The sequence below is a fragment of the Esox lucius genome, chromosome 23 (assembly GCF_011004845.1).
Source record: "Esox lucius isolate fEsoLuc1 chromosome 23, fEsoLuc1.pri, whole genome shotgun sequence".
NCBI lineage: Eukaryota > Metazoa > Chordata > Actinopteri > Esociformes > Esocidae > Esox > Esox lucius.
In genome coordinates this window covers 15,144,489-15,168,548 of record NC_047591.1, presented here as the reverse complement: position 1 = coordinate 15,168,548, position 24,060 = coordinate 15,144,489, and the positions used below count along the sequence as shown (strand labels likewise).

Here is a 24,060-nt window from a genome sequence, read left to right as displayed (position 1 = left end):
GTAGGGAGACCCGGCCGTGACACTGCATGTGTAGGGAGACCCGGCCGTGACACTGCATGTGTAGGGAGACCCGGCCGTGACACTGCATGTGTAGGGAGACCCGGCCGTGACACTGCATGTGTAGGGAGACCCGGCCGTGACACTACATGTGTAGGGAGACCCGGCCGTGACACTGCATGTGTAGGGAGACCCGGCCGTGACACTGCATGTGTAGGGAGACCCGGCCGTGACACTGCATGTGTAGGGAGACCCGGCCGTGACACTGCATGTGTAGGGAGACCCGGCCGTGACACTGCATGTGTAGGGAGACCCGGCCGTGACACTGCATGTGTAGGGAGACCCGGCCGTGACACTACATGTGTAGGGAGACCCGGCCGTGACACTACATGTGTAGGGAGACCCGGCCGTGACACTACATGTGTAGGGAGACCCGGCCGTGACACTGCATGTGTAGGGAGACCCGGCCGTGACACTGCATGTGTAGGGAGACCCGGCCGTGACACTGCATGTGTAGGGAGACCCGGCCGTGACACTACATGTGTAGGGAGACACGGTCGTGACCTTGAATGTCAAATAGACTCTCTGTGTGAATAAAGAGTACACAGGGGCTAAAATACACGCATCAGCATTGAATCTTTTTGAAAACACACCTCTCCCATCTGTCTCTCACTACCATTCTCCCTGCCTTCTTTTAGTACCTAAAACTCTCTCCAATTCCTTGTTCTTTCAAAGCTGCCAATCATTCCCACTTTTCCTCTCTCTCCTTCACTTTTTGTCTCGCACCCCCCCGTCTCGCTCTCTCTCTCTCCTGTCTTTCTCTCCGCACCCATCTCTCAGTTTCTGTCTGTCTGTCTCCTGGTTGATGACACAACACATTGTGGTTGCATAACTAAGTCCCCGAGTAGGTGGTTAGAGCTGCAGTGTTTTATGCTCTTCAGTAACAGAGCCCTGCCACACACACACACACACACACACACACACACACACACACACACACACACACACACACACACACACACACACACACACACACACACACACACACACACACACACACACACACACACACACACACACACACACACACACACACACACACACACACACACACACACACACACACACACACACACCCCACACAGCACCACACACCCCCACACCCCCAAACCCCCCCCCCCCCCATTAGGAACTGGAACCGGTAGTAACAGCTCCTCTGATACCTCCCTGTATGTCAATCATGTTCAGACCCCGATCAGGGGACGAAGTGCAGAGCAGGCTAAAATCAATGCATTCGAATACACAGCGAAATGTCATGGAGGAAGTTTCTGCATACTAAATAACACACTGGTAGTCTCTCCCCATGCTGCCAAAGATGAAAGGAGAAAGAAATGAAGGGCTGTGCGTGTGTTTGAGTGTGTGCGCTTCCCTAAACTTGTGCAATTCATTGTTTAGACATTTACACTGTGTTTTGAGTGTGTGTGTGTGTTGGAATAGGTTTGTTGTTGTGTGAATGTGGATGACTTGCGTAGGAGGCACTCACATGGAATAAGTCAAGTGATGAAGAAACATGAAGGAACAGAGACACACAGGGGGGAGAGAGAGGGGAGAAAGAGGGAGAAGAGCAAAGAGATATGGGGGAGAAAGAGGATGACGGGGGAGAGAGAGATGGGGGAGAAAGAGGGTGACGGGGGAGAGAGAGATGGGGGAGAAAGAGGGTGACGGGGGAGAGAGAGATGGGGGAGAAAGAGGGTGACGGGGGAGAGAGAGATGGGGGAGAAAGAGGGTGACAGGGGAGAGAGAGATGGGGGAGAAAGAGGGTGACGGGGGGAGAGAGATGGGGGAGAAAGAGGGTGACGGGGGGAGAGAGAGAAGGTAAAAGAGTTCCCATAGAAATACTGATGAAGGGGGAATAAGGTAAAGGAAGACAGAAAGGGTAGAAGGACAAAGATGGACAATCAGAGAGAGGTGTGAGGAGAAACGGACATAAATACCAATTCAAATGGGAATGATAGAAAATAGGAATGTACAGGTTGGAGCTAGAAAAAAGGACAGGAGGAAAGTGTCAAAGTGAGAAGGTAGAGAAAACTAAAACGAGAAAGACAAAGTGAAAGATGACAGATTATAGACCTGAAACCCACCAATGAATGACCCCCCCCCCCCCCCCCCACACACACACACACACACACACACACACACACACAAATGCAAACACTTAAGAACATCCAGAGGCAACTCTGCTCATCCCCAACACTCTACTCACCATGAACTGCACATTGTCGAAGCCGTTGGCCAGTAGGTGGTTTTCGTATTGGACCAGTCCGATGCTATCCAGCCATTGGCCCACAGACTGCATGGGGCAGCGAGGACCTATGAGGGGGTGAAGGGGCAGACGCTTCAGGAGAGAGTAACCGTCCACCCGGTAGCACCGACAGTCAGGCTGGGAGAGCTGGCACTGCCACATCATGTTGCGGGCAAAGTGGCTGTCGAACGAGCCCGCCATGGTGGAGGAGGAGGGGAAGAGGAGGCGTGTGGAGGAGGGGGAAAAAAGAGGGGGGGGGGGGAGGACGGCGGGATGGACAGGAGGGGTTGAAGGATGGGGGTTAGGCTCGGTCGAGGGTTGTGAGCATGCCTACGGCGTTGGGGCGAAGGGGCCGATCATTCTAAGGGGGTAAGAGGACAGCGGCTCTCGGGTAGGGGGTGGATCCGGGGACGGGGGAGAGAGGCGAGGGTTAGATCCAGTGAGAAGGTGGTGTCCTCCTGGCCGTTAGATCCATGGGAGACAGGTGGAGAAGCTGGAGGTGGTGAGACAGAGCCGACGGGATGCGTGTGGCTTCGCTGCTACGCTGGTGCTAGTTCTTGCCTTTCGCTCTATCAGCTGTTGCTCCTGCTCGCCTGTTCCGCTCGCTGCTGTGTGTGTGTGTGTGTGTGTGCTCAAGTGTGTGAGTGTGTGCGTGTGTGTGTGTGTATGTGTGTGCGCGAGAGAGAGAGGGAGAGCTGCCCGCTTGGTAGAATTCTCTTTATCAAGTACTCCCACACTCATCTGGATGCTTTCTGCAGCCTTCTCTCGCTCACTGCTCCCGCTGCTCTCTTTCACTCTCCCCTACTCCCTGCCTCCCTCCCTCCCTCCCGTCGCTCCTCTCCCATCCTCAGTCTCACTACTCTCCCTTCTGTCACTCACTCTCTTCTTTGTTCTCCTTCTCTTTCTTACTCCCGTCCCCTTTTTCTCTCTCCCACTCTCTTTAGCTCCCTCCCCCTTTGTCTTACTCAATTTTGCCCTCCCTCTCTCTGCCGCCTCCTTTCCTCTCTCCCCACCCCTCCCCTCCTCACTCTCAGCACCTCACACAGCCATCAAAACAGCCCCAGTGTCTGTGGGTGTGGGTGCACGCGCGCTGGTGGGAGACAGCAGGTTCAGCACAAACCGCATTTCTGTCAGTGGTAACCATGGTACGAGAACGCTCCGCGCGCACAGAAGAGGGGGAGAGCGGGAAAGGGGGATGAAGACGGGGCGGGGATAGACCGATGTGTAGGAGAAAAGATGGGAACGTTTAGAAGAGAGAGAGAGAGAAGGAGATTGAGGAAGTATAGAACACTGATCACCTGCATTGTCTGTCTTGATCCCCTCTAAGCCTGTGCCAGTACCAATGCCAGCCCCAATAGAGCTCATAATTTTATCAATCTGGATGGAGGGAAGAGAAGAGAGGGGGAGAGAGAGAGTCGGCAAATTAGAACGTGTTCATTTCTATAGCTGTAAATGGATGACATGGTCATCCTAATTGAAATGAATGGCAATCAATCCCCAAGTAATTGTATTGAGTTGACAGGCGAGGAGAACAGAGGCGAGCGTTAGGGAGAAAAGGACGATGTGGGAAGGATGGACTGAGTAAGGCAGGTTTGAATCCCTGTTTGTGAGCATTCTTCCTTCAGGACAATCCATCCACCTGACAGCTGATTAAACAGCTGATTAAACAGCATGGTCATTACACAGGTGCACCTGGTTCTGGGGACAATAAAAGAAAATGTAGACTACAGAAATGTCCAGAGAAGTTCATGGTAATTCATCTACCATAAGATGATTCCAGGATCTGGCTCCAGCAGTACGCCCCCATTTATCAAGGATCTGTAAACAATTCCTGGAAACTGAAAAGGTCCCAAATTCTTCCAGACATGCCACCCATTGAGCACATCAGTGACGCTCTGAATCTAGAGTATCTGTTACCAGCAGATGCGTATCTGTAATCCCAGTCATGTGAAATTGATTAGGGCTTAAACTTATTTAAATTCACCAATTTCCTTATATGACCTGTAACTCAGTTAGGAACAGTACAAAAAAATGCAAGTTCCAAAGGGTCCCCAGGTCGGGGTCCTACCCGTTCACCCTCTCGGGAACCACCTGGATGCCAGGTAACATGCCATACGCTAGGCTGGTAGCCATTACATGCAGTTTAACTAGTCAAAAGTTGGCCCAAGACGTTGGCCACCGGTCTAGCGGGGTGGACCCGTGCCCCGTCAGACAGCACACTATTCAACGATATCGGAGAGTTTTGGCTGAAAGAGCCGTTGGTTAAATTCCAAGCAATCCCGCACCCGTGCATGGAATCCTGAGGTAGTCCAGGATCTCTCTGGGTCACACTCCGCCGCTCTCCGGGTTTAATACGATCAATCATTCAGTGAGTAAAGGTGGTTTAAGCACACAAACCCATACAGCGTTGCATCGACTGAAAGAGTCTTTTATTTTCCCGATGCCAAACACCACAAGCAATCAAATACGATTACACTTTCAGGTCTACAAACAGATGTGGAAAATCCTCACAAGACATAAAACAGTAGGATGTGAATGGAGGTAGTTAACATGAATATGCAATATATGTATTACAGGGGAACGTGGTTGGTTCTGTACTGGGGAAGACTGGTCCTTATGAAAGCAACCTCAGTGCAGCATGATAGGGGACTACAGATGCTTTAACTCCTGTCTATTACATGTGCCTTGCCTTTGGACAACAAATAGCTGTTAGCATCATTGTGTGTGTTTGCTCTTCTGTCTGAATGAGTGTCTGTGTGAATGGTGACCAGTGACCGGAATTTGGCTGTGAGTCAGTGTGTATAATAGGATCAGCTGAAAGAAACAAAGAGCCACAATAATGCTGTCAGTGACAATTTTCCAACACTGTGTAACACGCCCAGGCGGCCAGGCAAACACACAGATTTTCTTGGGTGCTTTGTCTATTTATCTTCATCTCTCAACCTTTGCTTGAAATAGTGTGGCTTTTTTCCTACCTTAATGTCTTCTACTTACTCCTTTCCTCTTGTAGGGTGTATGTAGAAATTACCTTCATGAAAGACCAAGTTATTTCTCTATTAACAGACTTGCGTTGGGTTTCTCTCACCTCCTCCCATTCAGCGGTGAAGGAAGGGGTTCTCTCCAGCTGGACCCCAGAACTGGTGGCATCCCCTTGGTTAGGGCTTCCTCCCGGCCCCTGGCCTCTGGTCCCTGACCCCCGGAGTTGCACCTCCTGGAAGAGAGTAAACAATGTCCATTACTTCTACGTATGTACCGATATCATTGAAGAAAATCCTGGAACTCAAATTTCCTCTAATGGTATGCAGACAAAGACAAACAAACAAACAATTCCATTTAGCAAGACCCAGACTTCTTGTTCTTCTCAGTTCAACAATAAGCCTTCGGTAGCAATTTTGACCGCAATTAACCTTGCATTGCATTAACATAACATTACTTAAGACAGAAAACAGCAGCCCTATTTACATTTCACAGTAAAACAGTTTTCTAAACAAGACGACAGAAGCTACCTGTATGGGCGACACAGCCACCAGATTGGAGTCGGATTTGGACAGTGACTTGGAATTTTGAAGGTCCAGCAATCTACGAGGCATGGATCTCATCCTGCCCAGGGTGCAGGCCCTCTCCTCGTACCCAGGGGCCGGTGCAATCTCCCTGGCTCCACAGGCTCCAGAAAAGCCCCCCTTCACCACCTCCACCTTCCCGTTTTGACCATACGGTGAGGAGGGAAAAGAGGCCAAGGAGTTCTGGTGGTTCTGGTTAACTCGGGTGTGAAAGATGGTGCGATAGACTACCTGAGGTTTGGGGGGTCTTTGTTGGTGCGCAGCATCTTTGGGGTTCTTTGGATGTTCCTCGTTCCCAGTGTGAGGGACGATGAGGAGCGGTGGGTGCAGAACTCCAAATGCCGAGTTCAGGGTAACCGAGCACAGGTCGCCGTGGTTACCGAGGGCAGTTACCGTGTCAGCGTTGCGGTCCGAGGGGGTGCGTTTTTGAGGTTTGGTGGCGGAGTTGTAGAGGTGGTAGGGCGTGTCGGGCGTCTCGCAGGCCGGCGACGAACCGTGGAGTAGGCCGGCGAACTCGACGGGAACGAGGCTCTGTCGCCGCTCGTCCTGTTCTGGAAGTGTGTTGGAAGAGGAGGGTGGAGGGTTCCGCTGGTACGGCCGGTTTTCTGGGAACAAGGTCATGTTCCAGTGAACTACAAACATTACACGTCCAATGCACAAACACAGTCATACTGGTATCTCATTAATCACTCTTTGGGTCTTAGACACAGACGGTCTGAGGAGAGAGTGCTGGCTGGAGACAGGGAATACAGACGGAAATGGCTGGAGACAGGGAATACAGACGGAAAGGGCTGGAGACAGGGAATACAGACGGAAAGGGCTGGAGACAGGGAATACAGACGGAAAGGGCTGGAGACAGGGAATACAGACGGAAAGGGCTGGAGACAGGGAATACAGACGGAAATGGCTGGAGACAGGGAATACAGACGGAAATGGCTGGAGACAGGGAATACAGACGGAAATGGCTGGAGACAGGATATACAGACGGAAATGGCTGGAGACAGGATATACAGACGGAAATGGCTGGAGACAGGATATACAGACGGAAAGGGCTGGAGACAGGATATACAGACGGAAAGGGCTGGAGACAGAATATTGATGGAGATGTCTAGAGACAGAGGGGCCATAGATAGAGATGGCTAGAGACAGAGGGGCTATAGATAGAGATGGCTAGAGGCACTTGTCAAAGTGACTATGGTACTATACACACACATATTACATGCCTGCCTGGTCACCCTCAATGTGTGTGTGTGTCCGTCTGTCTGTAGGTGTGTGTGACTGAGAGAAGGAGATAGGGATGTATCTTTGTGTGTGTGTGTGTTCGCTCTGGCCCACTGACTGAGTTCTGTGAGGTGTACTAAGAGCCAAATAAATGCCTTGAGGGAAACAGCCGCTGTTTGTGTGCGGTGGACTGAAAAAGGGACCGACAGACAGAGAGAGACAGTGTGTGTATGGACATACTCCTTCTGAGATGGCTCAGTTCCTATATTGTCCTTCATTTGCATTAGACTCTGTGAACACACAGACAGACAGGCAGGCAAACAAAGCTGTATGTATTTGCAGCATCCGACAGCTGGGCAGCATGGGTTGACAGACTAGTGTCCGGTCGCGCGGCTGCCCATCCAGTCCCTGTGTGAGTGTGTAACCAGGTGTAATCATGCAGAGAGATAATCCCTTAATCCCACGCTGGATACTCCGATAATTAGACAGTACAACATAGAGGGCCACGGATGGTTACCAGAATCACACACTGTCCAGTAGTTCCATTCATGTAACATGGGCATTTTAGGCATCGCAGCATCTAGAAATACAAAGGATTAGTCACCAGCCAAACACACCTGGAAAAGATGCAGCTAAGAGGAAAAAGAGTGGAGGACCACTACATGGATGGGAGTGTGTTTGCCTGTTGGGGGGGGGGCGATGTAGTATTTGATGAGTGAGATGCGGTGGTATGTCTGGGTGCGCGCGTGTGTGTGTGTGTGTGTGTGTGTGTGTGTATCAGAATGTACCAACACCTTTACTACACAGAGGAAAAAGAGAGAAAGGAGGAGGTTTATGTAGAGACAGAAAGGGTTAGGAGAGAGATGTGTACCGGTTGATCTAGAAACAATAGAAAGAATGGCAAAGAAAGAAACAGAAACCAATAGAGCAAACTGCTGTTAAGTCTTGAATTCAAACGCAAAATCGGTCAGGTTAAGGACAGAGAAGTATACCTTATTTTAAGACCACGAACACCCAATTGGATGTAACATACAGTTATTTGCTCAACTTGCACACTTGAAAAAATACATTTAAAAAATACATAATTTACTGCACCCGGTCTCCCTTATCTCCCCGTCTCCCTTATCTCAATTCTGTGCATTTTGAGTTCGTACTCTGTATGTTGGATTGTTTGGTAATCAAACCCATTGCTTTGGCAATGTAAACACCTGTTTGTCATGTCTTTCCCGGGAGCACAGTGGGCTTCATCATTGCGAAGTACTTAGATCACACAGACTCTTCATAGAGCTGGCATTCTGGAAAAAACTAGTTAGAGGGAGGAAGGGCTGTGGTCAGTGATGTGACCCAGAACCCAATGTTCAACCTAACAGAGGGTCAGGATTTCTTGGCAGTGATGGGAGAACTCCTCATAAGGACAACAATCTCTGCAGCACTCCCATCAATCAGGCCTTCATGGTTGAGATGGAAGCCACTTCGGAGTGAACGGCATATTGACATGCCACCTAAAGACTCTGAGGGCATGAGGAACCACATTCTCTGGTCTTATGAGAACAAATTCACTCCGAAGTGGCTTCTCTGGTCTTATGAGAACGATTAGGCCTGAATGCCAAGCACTATGTCTGGCAAAAACAAGGCAGCGCTCATCACCTGGCTACTACCATCCCAATGGTGAAGCACGGTGATGGGAGCACGCTATGAGACTAGTCAGGATAGAGAAAAGGATGAACAGGGGGGAAAAAGCATCTATGGTGAGATCTGAACATCTCAGTTCACTAACATTCCCCATCCAATCTAACTGAGATTGAGAGGCACTACAAAAAAAAATAGTGAAACTGTTGACACCCAGGTGTGCAAAGCTGGTGGAGGCATACCCATGAAGACTCAAAGCTGTAATCTCAAACCCCCCCCCCCCCCCCCACCAAAAAATACAGGAATAAATCCTGATTTTATTTAGTACTTTGTAAAAAGCGCTGTGGCAGCGAATACACATTCCCCGGCCAAAACCACAATTGAGTTTGCAGGTGTTCAAACTACCACAAAGAGTTGGTTGCGCGCCACCTGTCCACCCCAGGTGGAGCTGAGCCCATTTGCAAAGCTCTCTGAGGCATCCCATGGGACTGCCTGTGTGGCGCGACTAGGATTCAGACACCTGTCTGTGATGACACAGCTGTACTCGGACAGCAGACCAGTGAGCAACGCAGGAGCCCCTCATTTATAAAACTTAAATCACAGCATAACGACCTTCCAGCGTGTTCTTCCACCCCTCCCGGACATGAAATGGGGAGGGAGAGACCGAGATGGAGAATGACACAAGATAAAACAGCAACTACAGAGAGTGCAGCTGTTGAGGGACTAAAGCCTTCTTTTCCTCTCCTTTCTTTCTGGCTTCCCTCACTTTTCTTCTCTATCCCGGGAGGTGTTGAGAGTGGTTTGGCCCCCCTGCCACAGCAGGATTATAGGAGACATGTTTAATTGCTTGTTAACAAATGTTTACTGCACCGTGTTGTGGAGTTGTCAATTTCCTGCCAAAAATAGGCCTCCATTACTCGGAAGCCGCTGTCAGAGCAAGCGAGGGCTGGCAGGAGGGAGAGGGAGGGAGAGAGAGAGAGAGAGACAGACGGAAACATACAGGGAGAGACAGACACACAGATGGACGAATTGACAGACAGACGGAGAGAGACAGTGACACACAGACAGATGACAGACACAAAAAAACACGAATGAGGGAGAAAGTTCGGAAAGTGGTGAGGATTTTACTGTTAACATCCATTTCTGAGGTGGATGCTGAATTGCATGCTGTATTTTCCCCAGACAATTTAAAGGCATATGGACCTAGAGAACATGCCCAGGCAAAACTTTAAACTATCTCTGACTGAAAAAAAAAGGTTGGAGATACATGGCCGAGGCACAAATCATTAAAAAGTGTTTTGGGGCCTAATAAGCGTAATCTCTGAACATCATTACACACGCTGGGTGGCAAGGTGTCTTTTCGTTCCCTTCAGTTGTGGGTGCATTATGCACTTTTTGGTGTGCGGGTATCAGGCAGCCTCATTAAGTGACTGAGAATCAATAAGAAGACATTATGACTCGTCCTGTTCATACCACGTGACAAGCTTACTACACGATTAAATGTTATGAGAATTTGGCACAGGACCCCAGATGTGTTAGGTGATTAAATAAGGACTGTATGTAATACATGTAATTGTATTATTATTAAAACAGTGAAATTGGACCGCAACCCCACACCACAGGTCCCCTACCAATAACAAATTGAAACTAGTTTCACTGCTGATTAGGGCTAGCTAGCAATGTGAACCAGGTGTCATAGAATTTTCCAAAATGCACTGTTTAGGTACTCATACTGAGAGAAAAAAATATATATACCTACAAATAAGTCAGATGAGGTACTGATTAGCTCCAAAAAGGTATAAGAGAATACGTAAAGAGTTTATTAGTTTCGTTTGGTCAGATTTATTATCAGAGTGAGTGATTTGACAAATCACGTGTGAAAACTCTTCCCTTTGCTTGATTTGCTCGTTCAAAGATTTAACAGAGGAGAGTTGCTGTTGGATGAGACTATGCATTTTATTCAGTTCATCTGACAGAACTGAGCTGGTGTGGACATCCAAACCTGAGTGCAATAGAGGAAATCAGAGCACAGCTTCAATACAAATCATGTCAGTAGCCAAATGTCACGCACCTGGTCCCATACTGGAATTCATTTCTGTCACGGATTCAAGCACATCATTTGTAATTACTGTAAGAAAACCACATCCGTGGTCTTGGTTTGAAAGCCAACAGCAGTGTTCATCCATCCTAGCTAACAACACTCCAGTCACAGACAGCATTTTTGGATTTGGATACAAAAAGAACAACAGACCAGGAATGGATGGATTACTCTACTCAATGTAATTTAAATATGTATTTTAATAATGAATTAATAATTACCACATAATTTATTAATGTGGGGGGGGGTGAAGTGACAGTTCACAGAACGAATGTGACAGAGACTGAGAACACAGAAGGAACGTGACAGAGACTGAGAACACAGAAGGAACGTGACAGAGACTGAGAACACAGAAGGAACGTGACAGAGACTGAGAACACAGAAGGAACGTGACAGAGACTGAGAACACAGAAGGAACGTGACAGAGACTGAGAACACAGAAGGAACGTGACAGAGACTGAGAACACAGAAGGAACGTGACAGAGACTGAGAACACAGAAGGAACGTGACAGAGACTGAGAACACAGAAGGAACGTGACAGAGACTGAGAACACAGAAGGAACGTGACAGAGACTGAGAACACAGAAGGAACGTGACAGAGACTGAGAACACAGAAGGAACGTGATAGAGACTGAGAACACAAAAAGTAAGGAAGTAGAGACTAAGATCTGAGCAGGGGAGCAGTGAAACAGTTTCAGATACAGAAAGGGGTTCGAGAATGAAATACCTGAAAGGGGTTAGAGACTGAGATCACATAGGAACATGGTAGAGACTGAGATCTCGGAAAGAAAGTGAGTAGCGACTCCGAACAGACAAAGATGAGGAGTGAGAGACTGATATCACAGAAGGGAAGGAGTTAGACTTAGATCAGAAAAAGAAAGGGGTTAAAGACTAAGATAACCAAAGGAATGTGCTTGATACAGAGATCAAAGAAAGGAAAGGGATTAGGGACTGCGATCACAGAAAGCAGGGAAGATGTTAGAGACTGAGATCACAGAAGGGGAGGGGCTAGAAACATACAGTAGATCATAAAAGGTAAGGGAGTAAAGACTGACAGTGAACATAGAATATATACATAGATTGTGTGAGAGCAGCAACGGAGCAGCGGTGGAAACATTAGAGATTTAAAAAGGGACGAGAAAGACCGTTTTATAACAGAAAGGCAAGCAGAGTCCTTCTCAATTATGCCAATCATCAGTGTAGTCTAACAGATTACCTGCATCCCAGCCTCCACAAACACACTCTTTGAACACTGTGGGTAATACTAAACCTGTGACTGCCAAGAGTGATACACTAACACTCTACAGAGGAATGAAACAGACCAAATATTCGCAAGCCTTTTTCAAAACAAAATTTTCTCTAACAAATCCAATCAATATGAGTTGTCAGTCCGTCAAGGAAAACCCCACACGCGCAAGGATGTCCTGGTAGACCCTGACACGCACAAACCCGCACGAAACCCGCACCCACACACTGAATTTAATGTCATCCATAATACACTGGGGTGTTCTCCTGCCTGGAGGGGGGCGGGGAGAGCACCTAAAACCATCAGATAGCATCGTGTTTAGTTTTCCATCTCGGGTGAGGCGACTGAGTGTTATTAAAAACTAAAGAGCAATATCAGACGCGTCAGTCATCCTTCACATGGAAGGGACCGGTCTGTCTGGCTGCTTTATGAATCCTGATTAGGTTTGTGCCACTGCAGCCCAACTAAATGATGTAAACAGTTCTTCTAGAAGGAAGAAATGAAGAGCAATCTTAGCCCGACGACCAAATTCTCTTCCGCTGCCGTGTGGTTCGCGCCATACAGCCAGCTTCGGTCTGGAACTGCCATCATTGAAGTCCTGCACGTTAACCACGAAATGAGGGGCGTCGCAAAAATGTCAGTGTTATCGTCATCTTAATCTGATCAGAGCATCAGAGCCGGTGACAACATTTCTATATGAGGCTTTACAATTGTGTGTTCTTGCTTTTGCCCATTAGTGGCACTAATCAGAAAAAGGAGAAGAAACTAACATCCGTGGGCTTGGTGTAGTGTTTGGCATGATCAATGACTTTGGGAAGCCTGGTGCCTCCAGCGTTGTATTAGAACGCAGAAAAGCCAGGAATGTTGGGTGTAATAATCCTGGGCTTAGGGATCTGAGCTATAAAATATACACCAAACTGCTAGCAAGATGCCATGAATGTTTCTGTGTGGCCTTTGTATTGACATTGAACATTGCCATCCATGAACCCCAACAGCTCGTCTGAACAATTCTGGCAGTTTGTTCAGAAACAGGTGCACCAGTAGCCCGCTGGAGGTCATTTTGTAGGACTCTGGCAGTGCTCCTCCTGTTCCTCCTCACATAAAGGAGCAGATACCGTTCCTGCTACTGGGTTGATGCCCTTCTAGGGCCCTGTCCAGCTGTCCTCGTGTAACGAACCATCACCTGGTATCTCCTGGTATGTTCCTGAAACTGTACTGGGAGACACAGCAAACTTTCTTGCGACAGCACGTTTGAATGTGCCATCCTGGAGGAGCTACAGGTACTGCCTCAAGCTACCAGTAGTGACAAGGACACTAGCAAAGTGCAAAAATAGAGAAGAATGAGTCAGGAAGGAGAGAGAAATTGTCACCACCTGCAAAACCATTCCCTTTTTGGGGGTTGTCTTGCTATTGCCTCTTTAGTGTACCTGTTGTCACTTTCATTTGCACCAAAACAGGTGACATTGATTCACAATTGCTTATGCTTTCTAACTGGACATATTGATATCCCTGAAGTATAATTGACTTGGTGTTATACTGTGATGATTACGTGTTCCCTTAATAATTTTGAGCAGTGTATATAGGAAAAATATGTTTGACATTACAAAATACGATTGATCTACACCATATACAAATTTAGTGACAATTTAAAAATAAATTGTAACGCCATGTAAAAAAGTCCAAGGGGGTGAATACATTTGTAATCTACAGTATCTTTAATACAAAATCATCACGCTAACTGTGGAAAACTAGTTTTTCCTAGAAACACCAATCGCCGGAGGGGTAAGACAAAAGATTAAAGTAGACCTTTGTTGTCTTGGCTTCAAATCATCATGTGTGATGCCCTGAGAATCATTATATTACAGGCTCTTTGACTCTCTCACATAACCACTCACTCAGTCCATCCCACATGTAATTACCTGCTCAAAACTGGGTGAGTGTTCACACGCGTGTGTCTGCAGCGAAGTGTGTGTGTTAATGGATTCTGCAGTGTGCAGTGCCTGGAAGGAATTACAGCCTACCCCACGTTTCCCCATTGCTGGTTAAAAGTTATCAATGGAGTCCCTTAATGGCAGTGCAGGTCCCAGACAATTTTCATTAAGCCTTCAATTAAACCACCCACTCACTTTGGCCCCGGGGACACCAGGGAGATACAGAAGACTCAGGTGGTCACTGACGCATTTCTATTTAAAGCACCTTTCCGAACCGAACCTCCCCTGTGAATCGCTTTGTTGTTGGTTTCCACACGAACTGTGTTCTATACATCTCTACTCAAATATATTCCAGTCAGTGCAGTTCGAGCCCCGTTGCTTTTCTTTTCTAGAACTTTGACATACGGTGTTAGCATGGAATACCGAAAGCTATGCTGGATGGCCGGATGAGTGAAGGAACGTCCTCTATTGAAAGGTTCCACTGCCTCATCATCACCAGGTAACAGCTAACACAGACTCCTGTAACACGGGCAGAGGAAGACTGCACCAAGAAAGACTGACTGACACAGGAACACTTTTCTGTTCCAAATGACATGTGGGAGAGACAGACAGAGCAAAGAGGAAAGAGACAGAATAACTAACAGATGATTGGCTAGATAAATTGATGGATAGACGAAGGGATGGATAAATGGATGGAGGGAAAACAGTTATCAGCCCCAAATATGCACACAGGAATATGACCAATCACAACCCTGCTTACTGCCCTTTATAAAACTGTGGACATAGCAGAAAACTGGAAAGATATCACAGTTTAAAGGAACATACATTTCTTCAGAAAGAATGTGTGATCAAAAAAGGTCCAGTTCTCTTTAATAAAATATAACTCTTAATTAGAATCCAAGCTCTGTGAAAGATATCAGCACTTCTTTATTACTGCTTAAGGACTAGATGGGGGCTTCTCATTCTTTGGGTGCTCTTGTTCTTGCTCTCTATCACACACTATACACACACAGAATATGTGCAGAGTCAATTACAGGGTCTAGGGAAGTTAAAAAGGCCAAGTTGTTCCACCGCTAGAAAAATGTATTTGGGCTGAGAGCGGTAACGTTCACTTGGAAGATGGAGTCTTCTTTGCCTTCCGAAACAAGGGCTACGGTTGGAGAGTTTCAGAACTTGGTTACATCTTGGGGTCACCAAATCTCCAAATGGATTCCACCTTCAAGCCAGTAGCAAAATTGTAAAGCCTTCTTTGAGAGCAATCTGCAAATGTCAGCCTCTTGAGATTTAAACGGCACTGGCACTTGGAATGGAGCATGTTGCTATGATCAGATTAAATGAAAATGCAGCTCTTTGGCTACTTACAACAGCTGTGTGTTTGGAGTTGAAAGACTGGTGAGTATGAATAGAAGGACCTCATACCAACTGTAAACCTGGTTAACCCAGTTAAGGTCAATGGCACCATTAACTGCTAAATATCAGGACATTTTACCTAAAACCTTGTTGTTGGTTTTTAACCTAAAACCCAGCAGAGTTGCTGCAATAATACAAGTTTGCAAAAACCAATGAAACTAAATCAGGGTACATTGAAAGACAGGAAAGAGTGGTGTGTTGGGACAGATGGAGTGGAAGTTAAGTCATTAAAATGTAAGCACATGATGCATCAGCTGAGAGGGAGGAGCCCTGACATACATGCAACACACACACACACACACACACACACACACACACACAGTGATGGTTCTCTGAGACAGCAATCAACCACATCTATGTAGACTTCCTACTCACATCACCTCACTTCCTGTGTACCGGCCTAAATGAATTCCTGTTTACCTGACAATTTGAGAAAACAAGCTTTTTGTTTCAACCAAGAATAAACTTTCAGTCTTCCTGTAAAAAGGACACAAATCCAGGCATGCTAAACACAGGGTCACACACGCATGCACGACCGTGTTATCTGAGTGTGCTTCAGGTAGCGATGGCAACCGAAGCTTTCTGGAGAGTAACGGTGAGGCAAGAGTGTGTATCATACAGCTTATAAAACAAATGATGTGAACAAAAAGTGCTGTATCACTCTGAAACGAGCATCGGCGTGTTCTATCCAATCAGTAGTGCTCCGTTTGAATGTTCCCATCTCAAGCTGCAGGAGTGGTTATGCACTGTCAACATGCCCAAGTGTGAAAATCTGGGTCTTCGATAGCAGAACATCACAAAGATTCTTCTGGAACATCCACACTGTCACCCAGAGAAGCTAGTGCTACTCAAGTATGGCTAGGCTATATATAGCCCGATATCTGCTGGCCACCCACGCAGGGGGCTCACACCTACTCTGTAGCAGGGGGGAGTTGACTTTGTAACAAAAGTTATTTTGCTAGCGCAGCTCGGGGCCGACGTTATAAAAACATTATATGGCTAGCGTAGCTCGGGAGCTGACGTTGTATAAACGCTATTTGGCTAGAGTAACACGGGAGAGCATTCAAAAACTCATTGAGGGATGGAAGACGGAAAGAAGACCTTTTATGGTTTACCGGAAAATATCTTTACTTCGCTCTCTTTTTTTTTTTCTGCTGTCGTCGCTCTTTTTTTCGCATCTCTCCCCTCCTACTCCCTTATTTCTCTCTTTTACTCCCCCTCTCCTCAATCCCCCTACACTCTCCCCCGATCTTTCTCTCCATCTCTCCCTGTATCCACTTGATTTTCCAGCTATAAATGTATAAGCCAACACAAGATGAGCTCCTCATGCACTGACTGTTGCCACGGCAACAACACAATGGACCTTATAAAGCTAATAAGTAGAGAGCAGGGGAGGAGAGGGAAAAAAACATGAAAATGGGTGCACATCTATTCCTGTAGTTGGACCTGGGGGCAGGAGAAGGAGGAGAAGGAAGGGAAGAGAGGAGAGAGAGGGGTAAAAAGAGTTACTCCTTTTTTGGTGTCAAAGAGTGACGTATCAGTACCGATGTAGCAGCCATGTTCGCTGGGGTCTGTAGGTGGTGGTTGTCACCACACAGGCACCTGTGTCACCTAGAACGCAACCATGGACATGACCATGCAGTTCAGTCCTTTCCTTCCTTCCTCTCTTTTAATCTCCTCCCCCCTGGGTGGACGATGGAGGAGAAAATAAACACACTGAAGACTGTCAATGCCACATCACTCAGCAACCATCACCATGACCTCCAAAAACAATGTGATGCTGGCTCTCAGCGCCACGGGACAACCAGCTCAATTACACATCCAGCGACTGAAAGGGACAGGATATGATGCACAGGAAGCAGAAAGCCACATCGCGGGCTAGACATCTTAGCCCATCCATAAGAGATGGGGCTCTCCGGTGTCTGTGTACGTATAAAAAAGTGTGTGTGTGTGTGTAAGAATCAGAGAAAGTTCACACACACACTCTCTCAACCGGACACAGGACACAAATTAAGTCTAGGACTGCAAAAAGTCAAGCTCAGTGGAGTTCTCCAAGACACGGCAAAATATGTGTATGCAAGATCAGCCCTAAGAGTCTAGGATTAAGAAGCAATGCACTACCTGTATGTGTTTAAGAGATCTGACATGATTGGACAGGTAAAAGCAATATCATGACCACCAGCTGGTCAGGCTGGACGTGGTAATATATTCCTAACATGTTTCCATTAACTCTCAGATCTACGAGAACATCCAGAAGTGCCTAGGGCCAGAGTTCAGTGTGACTTTTGGGTGACAACTGTGTACAAATGTCATGAATGGAGTTGACCTTCTCTCTCCACCTTCCAAATGTCATGAACGGAGTTGACCTTCTCCCTCCTCCTCTCATTCTACGTCTGGGTCCCTAGGTACCTGTTTGGGGGCAGTCGTCGGTGGAGCCGGCCGAGTCCTGGTTAGGGCTGACCGGTGGGCTGGCAGGGGGGCTGGTGCTGAAGCTGGCGTAGCCCAGGGACGAGCTCACCTCGGACGGATCGCAGCTGTGGTTGACTGGCCTCTGGTTCTGGACATCCAGGAGGGAGGAGAGGGAGGTCCGCTGTTTGGGCTTGAGGAAGAGATAAAAACAGACGATATTAAAAGACGTGGGTGTGCGTTGTGATTGTGGGTGTGTGTAAGCAACTTAGGGACTGTCCTGGTTGGGTTGTGCGATTAAACTGAGCGTGGCTGAGAATTCCAAAGGGTTTTATCTTCCACAGGGAAAGATGAATGCACGCCCAGAGCACGCCATGGCCAGGCCTCTGGTAAAACAACACAGGAAATGTTATGTAAGGATCCACTTCCTCTTACATCATCACATGTTCTGAACCCATGAAAAGCTCATTAGCCTGTGTGTGTGTGTGTTCCATTGACCTCGACTGTTCCTTGAAGGATCTCAGTGGATGATGACTTCATAATGACTGTATAACACACACTATGACAAACACTTTGTAATTTAGTGAGAGACATACTGTAGTGAGAGACATACTGTAGAGACAGACACACTGTACCTAACAGACCATTTACAGACAGAACTAATCCACTGGCAATTTATTCTATAGGGGGCCCAGCTTGACAAATATAAATTACATTTTAAGAAAGTAATCTTTTAATGAACAAGTCAAGTCAGCCTTAAACTATGTAACAACTATCATGCAACGGTCGTAGGTGTATATCATACAAGACATGTATGCTAAACCAGCCTAAAAACCGAAATTTCCTCAAACAAGCTTTTTCACAAGACCTTCACCTAAGTGAACTTGACTGCATTTCAGCTATACCAGAAGATGAGCTAGGAAAATATTTATTTTGTGTTTTCACCTCCATTGCTGGCCCTAACTGAACGTTTTCATCACATGGTTAAACAAACTGGTCCAAAATAAAGGTTGCATTTCCATGTTGTTCTCAAACTATTTCAGTACCCCCATGGTCCAGTGTTAATGGTCGATCAATGAACAGAGAGAGTAGAAAGGAAAGGTGGAGAGACGTAAAGACGAGTACAGAACAACCGTGAAGTTGAAGTAAAAAGAAAACAAAGCTGTCACACAACCAAATAAAGACAAGTAGCTGTAAAGTTCTAGCAGTTGGCCGACAGGGAATAGTTTCACTTGAAGCCCACAGGTAAGCCCACAGGGAATCAAAAAGTAAGACGGGCAGGTCGCATGGGAATACACAGGGAGAAGGCAAGAGAACATACACTGAACGACAGCGTAAATGCAACACGCAACAACTCCAAAGATGTTAGGGGATTACAGTTCATGAGGTGTTCAGTACAAAACAATGTCAACCATGATTAGTTCATCTCTAACCAATCAAATATTAAAGCACATTACTACATTTCGAAATGTTGCTTCACCCACATGGATTCTGGACGTGGCCCAACCCATTGGTTTCTGGAAACAATCAGACACAAGCCATATGTTTTTTTGGACAACAACCAAAAACACATGGCTGTCTTTTTTTTTCCATTTGTTTTACTGGGAAACCTGTTCTGATCCGGACACCTTGCAGAGATGTAACTAGCATCCACGGGTGTGGGGCTCATGTTTGGCCAGCAATAATCTGCTCCCTCGCTCTCTCTCCATGTCTAACACCCTCGCTCGCCCCCTCCTTCTCTCCTCCCTCTCCCTTTCACAGTTGGCGCTCTCATCTGCTTCTCCTTTTTACTATCAGTGCCCTCCTTCCCTACTGTGTCCCCCTCGTCCCCGTCCCCCCGCCCCCTACCCAGCGGATCCATTAAGAGCTCAGAAACACCGCTCAAAGTCTCTTAGTGTTGACAAAGCAAGCGGTCGGCAGGCTAATGAACATGTCACGGCCGCCGACGGGATGGCTAATACACACGTCACGCTTGTGCGGAACACACGCACAGGCTCTCTTAGCTTTTTCTACCCGGTCTGACACGCGGGACGAGGTGCGATTTCACAGCAATTTACAATTCATTAGCATTCTATGTGTATGTATGTGTCTCAGGGTGTGTGTGTGTGTGTGTGTGTCACTTTCTCTAATTCACCTGGCGGACAGATGTACCTGTCCTGATTTCTCCGATTATGATTGTCAAAATCAGTACCTCATTTATTGGCCTTTGGTGCCATGCCGTTGGTGACACATTACTTTGACTAGCAAATGGTGTGTGTGAGGAACGGTTTGCTAAATTATAGACAATCATTATCCTAAATGAGCCTAGTGCACACTGGGACAATCACAGGTAAAAGCATGGAGTTGGAAATGTTAAAACATTTAGAAACAATGGCTGGAGAAGAAAGACAATCTCCATTGATTACTGGAAGCAAAGGAATGTATGTTAATATCATGTCCATCATTGCCATTTCTACATACTTGTTTTTGTAATGTTGTATTAGTATCCAAAAAAAACAAATATTTAAAGTCCAATGATTCTACTTGTCCTGTCAGGATATTCAGCCTAGACCAGTCTCTGTAACTGCTGGAGTTAGCATTACAGTGTAGCCTGGTCCAGTCTCTGTAACAGCTGGAGTTAGCATTACAGTGTAGCCTGGTCCAGTCACTGTAACAGCTGGAGTTAGCATTACAGTGTAGCCTCGTCCAGTCACTGTAACAGCTGGAGTTAGCATTACAGTGTAGCCTCGTCCAGTCTCTGTAACTGCAGAAGTTAGCATTAGTGTGTTAACCTGCAGCAAAAGCACAGACTAATCCAGTGTCTGTGGCACCCTATGGGTTGTGAAATCAAAACACACGACATTGTTATGAAAGCATTATGTTATTGTGGAATCTGAGCATTAACAATTACAATGTGAATGTACCTTTCATTGGAAGTGAATGTGCCTAGATGAGAACAACAGAAACCTCTCTGTTTAGATTATCTCTCTGTGGGTTGCGCTCTGATAACCACAGGAATGTTTACATTGACCATTTGGCATGGGGGATACTTTCTTGGAAACCTGATCTTTGCTAGGTAGAAACGCCAAGAATGTATAGGCTAGCTTGTTACCAACATTACAGTGAGAAGATAATGGAACGTTCACCGAATGACATCTGTGCTGCAATTTTCCAAGAAACTTGAGCGAAATTCCTCCTTGATTTGATACGGGTTCTACATTATTTGACCACTATACGTAACCGCCGATTTCTGACATTATCAAGCTGTATGGTTGTCCCACCTAACTGTTCTAATGAAACGCATTAACTTTAAAGATTCAGTCTGTGACACTTGCAATTAACAATTACTTTTGAATCCTCCCATTTTGGGCTGGATGTATAGCATGTTGTTGATTTGAGCATAATATATAAGCAGAAATATTATCACACCTCAGTTAGCCAAGACGTTCCACGTTTGAAAGCGATTGGTTGTGATGACAAAGGGCGCAAATCGACACAGTGTTCAGGGACTCTTTTTGTCTCAAAAGAGCCACTTTTACAACCAGGAGCCAAAAATCACACATTGCATCTTTAAGTAATTCTGTTAAGAATTAAGAGCATCTGCTAAGAATTAAGAGCATCTGCTAAATGACTAGAATCAACAAATGTAAAAACCTATCCTTCACAACATTATGAGGTTATCTAAAACCGCGTCTACAACAGTCAGTCTAAGACGGTAGAAGGCAGTAAGTCTTAAATCCAGGGTTCGGCTCTGTGGAAGTGAAGGAACACGGGGCTAAGGCAGGGATGTCTACTGATTGGCTGAGAGAGAGGTGACATGGGTAATAACAGGTCGAAGGCGCTCCCCATCGGCTCGTTAAGATAAGTGCCTGGGAGAAGGTCATTCCTCTGAGCTCTCTCAGTCTCCCTCCCCTTAACAATGCATACCTGACTAAGTGCCCTCGCCCAGTCCTGGTAAAGTCATCCAGAGAGTTCACCAGGGTACAATCGGCACATCACTCAAAGACACTAAGGAGGAGAACGGTGAGGGTAATGAGTCGGACGGAAGGGTCGCGGGTTCCAGACGCGGAGCGTGGGTGGGGTTTATATGGCAGCTGACAATTCCAAGCGAGGGCCAGGCAGAAAGCAGAGTCCAACGGGGCAGACAAGGGTCAAAACCGGAACGTCAAAAATCAAGAAGCAAACAAGACAAAAATCACAAGGCTAAAGCTAAGTCGTCAAATATCGACGCTAAGGTCCAAACACTGAATATCTAAATGCTAGGGATACTAAGTAGTACGCTAAACAAAAAGGCTCAGTACATTGGCGAAAAGTCAATCAGTACCTCACAATGGGCTACAAAGCAATATAGGCATAAGGGAGCACAGGAGAACCAAAAACACAGGTGAAACTCATTCTACTAAAACAGGGGAAAGGCTACATTCAAAAACTACACTGAAAACACGGTTACACAACTAAATTCCAAAACAGTAAAACCTCATCAAGAAAACAAAGGCTTGAAGCATACAAATCGCAAAACATAAGAACACAAGAACAACCCCATATGTCACAGTGAGGAGAGCCTACAATAGGGGAGAGTCCTGATCACTGGGCCTCCTTCATGATATGGAGCTCCGCCACTCACACCATTGTTTTCAACTCCCTGAACTCAAGCAACTACATGAATTATCAATTATTTTATCCCACAGGCCATAGCCGTTAAGCAGGGAATAAAATGAACACCCGCCACCCTTCAAACATGGGTACATTCATCTAATGACAAAATAATTACATAATAATTACCTAACAACATTGGAGCTGATTGCAAGGCTGTATTAACTCACTGATAGGTGCGTAAGAGAAAAAGAAACGAGCAAAGGACAAGATGCTCCCTCACAGTTTCCCTGCACACTGTCTATTTAATTACAGAAACCTTTTCTCAGTGTTTTAAATGAATTAGATTTTTTATTTTTTTTTCATGACACCTAGCAGCTGATTAACCAGACAAATAAATCAAATGTCAACCTGGGACGGTAGGCATGTGTGTCTGAGTCTGTGTGAGACAGGAAAGGGAGAGTATGATGGTATGCGTGTGTGAGATGAAGATGTCGAAAGAGTGATGTGTATGTGATTGGAGAATGTGTGTGTGTGTGTGTGTGAGAGAGGGGGAGTCGGGTGACTGATCGGGTGTGTTAGGAAGGGAGTGTGTCAAGTTACCAGAAAACTAACGGATGTTTTTATTTACATTTTATTTACTGGCACAATGACCTGTATGTCATTATGATGTAATGCTGTTAAATCACATGTAGCTGAGATATAATTTGTTAGCATTAGGCTACTCTGTATAACAGTGTTCCCTGTGTTATGTGTTATACCCTGGATATTGGTTATTACCTGGCAGAAATGGCAATGGGTGTCCAAGGGAGAGGGCTAACAGAATGCTAATGGAACTAGGTATAATGACCGTAGCTGTGTTTTCATTATCGAAATGTTTTTTTGTGATAAAATACCCTGAAAATGAGCACATTTCTGTTCTTAAGGGTGCTCATACATTTTCTGAGATTCTTGCCCCTAATTCTCAAAAGGTATTCACTCCCTTTGGCTTATTTTTGAACCAAAATGGATTTCCATAGGAGATTATGTCACTGAACAAATAGAAAACAAAAAATAATTGTGATTTCATGTTGTAAAACAACACAAAATGTGGAAAAGTGCAAGGGTGGTGAATAATTATGAGAGCCACTCTATTCCCAGAGCATTTCCTGATAATTCCCTGGGCATTCCCTGGGCATTCCCGGAGCATTCCTTGGGCATTCCCCGATTGTTGTTCTGCATGTCTTTTATGTCTACGATCCGAAAACTATGTTGTTTGGTCTTCTTGTCTCCTCTTAGTCTGCATTGTTGATCCCTGTATCCTGTACAAAATAACTTGACTATCACTGCCTACCTCCCTCGACATCTCCCTCTCAATCACATTGAAGCACTTGGTCTTTTGTTGCCTTTCTGTATTCTCCTCTCTCCTTCACACCCTGGTTCCCCTACTCTGGTGCCAAACTAAACAGAGATAATCACTGTTCATTGATCTTGGCGCGTGCGTGCGTGCGCGCGTGCGCATGCGTATCTTTGAGCAGCACTGTCAGTAAGTGCAACTTCAGTGGATCACGGATTTATGCCTGGTAGACTACTAACAGATGAACTTTAAATGGCAAAGTGATCCGCACTCTGTGCTCGAACGAAAGGGGAGACCGGAGGCACTCAGACACTGATTGCATCAAATCACACAAACAAGCCGACCCCTCCGC

At 46.2% G+C, this 24,060-nt stretch overlaps 1 protein-coding gene across 6 annotated transcripts in view; it reads right to left on the bottom strand.

Moving 5' to 3' along the window:
• anks1b (ankyrin repeat and sterile alpha motif domain containing 1B) overlaps positions 1–24,060 on the bottom strand; it is a 152,086-nt gene that overhangs the window by 38,015 nt on the left and 90,011 nt on the right. For 4 of the 6 annotated variants that reach the window (XM_029117186.2, XM_029117188.2, XM_029117187.2 and 1 more), the window contains 5 exons: positions 17,804–17,993; positions 5,806–6,464; positions 5,385–5,510; positions 3,598–3,676; positions 2,261–2,367 (listed from right to left, as the gene is read on the bottom strand). In XM_029117186.2, coding sequence (XP_028973019.2) covers positions 2,261–2,367; positions 3,598–3,676; positions 5,385–5,510; positions 5,806–6,464; positions 17,804–17,993 — 1,161 coding nt within the window. Of the gene's footprint in view, positions 1–2,260; positions 2,533–3,597; positions 3,677–5,384; positions 5,511–5,805; positions 6,465–17,803; positions 17,994–24,060 lie in introns of those variants that run through there. The other 2 variants (XM_029117189.2, XM_029117191.2) reach the window with 2 other exon arrangements.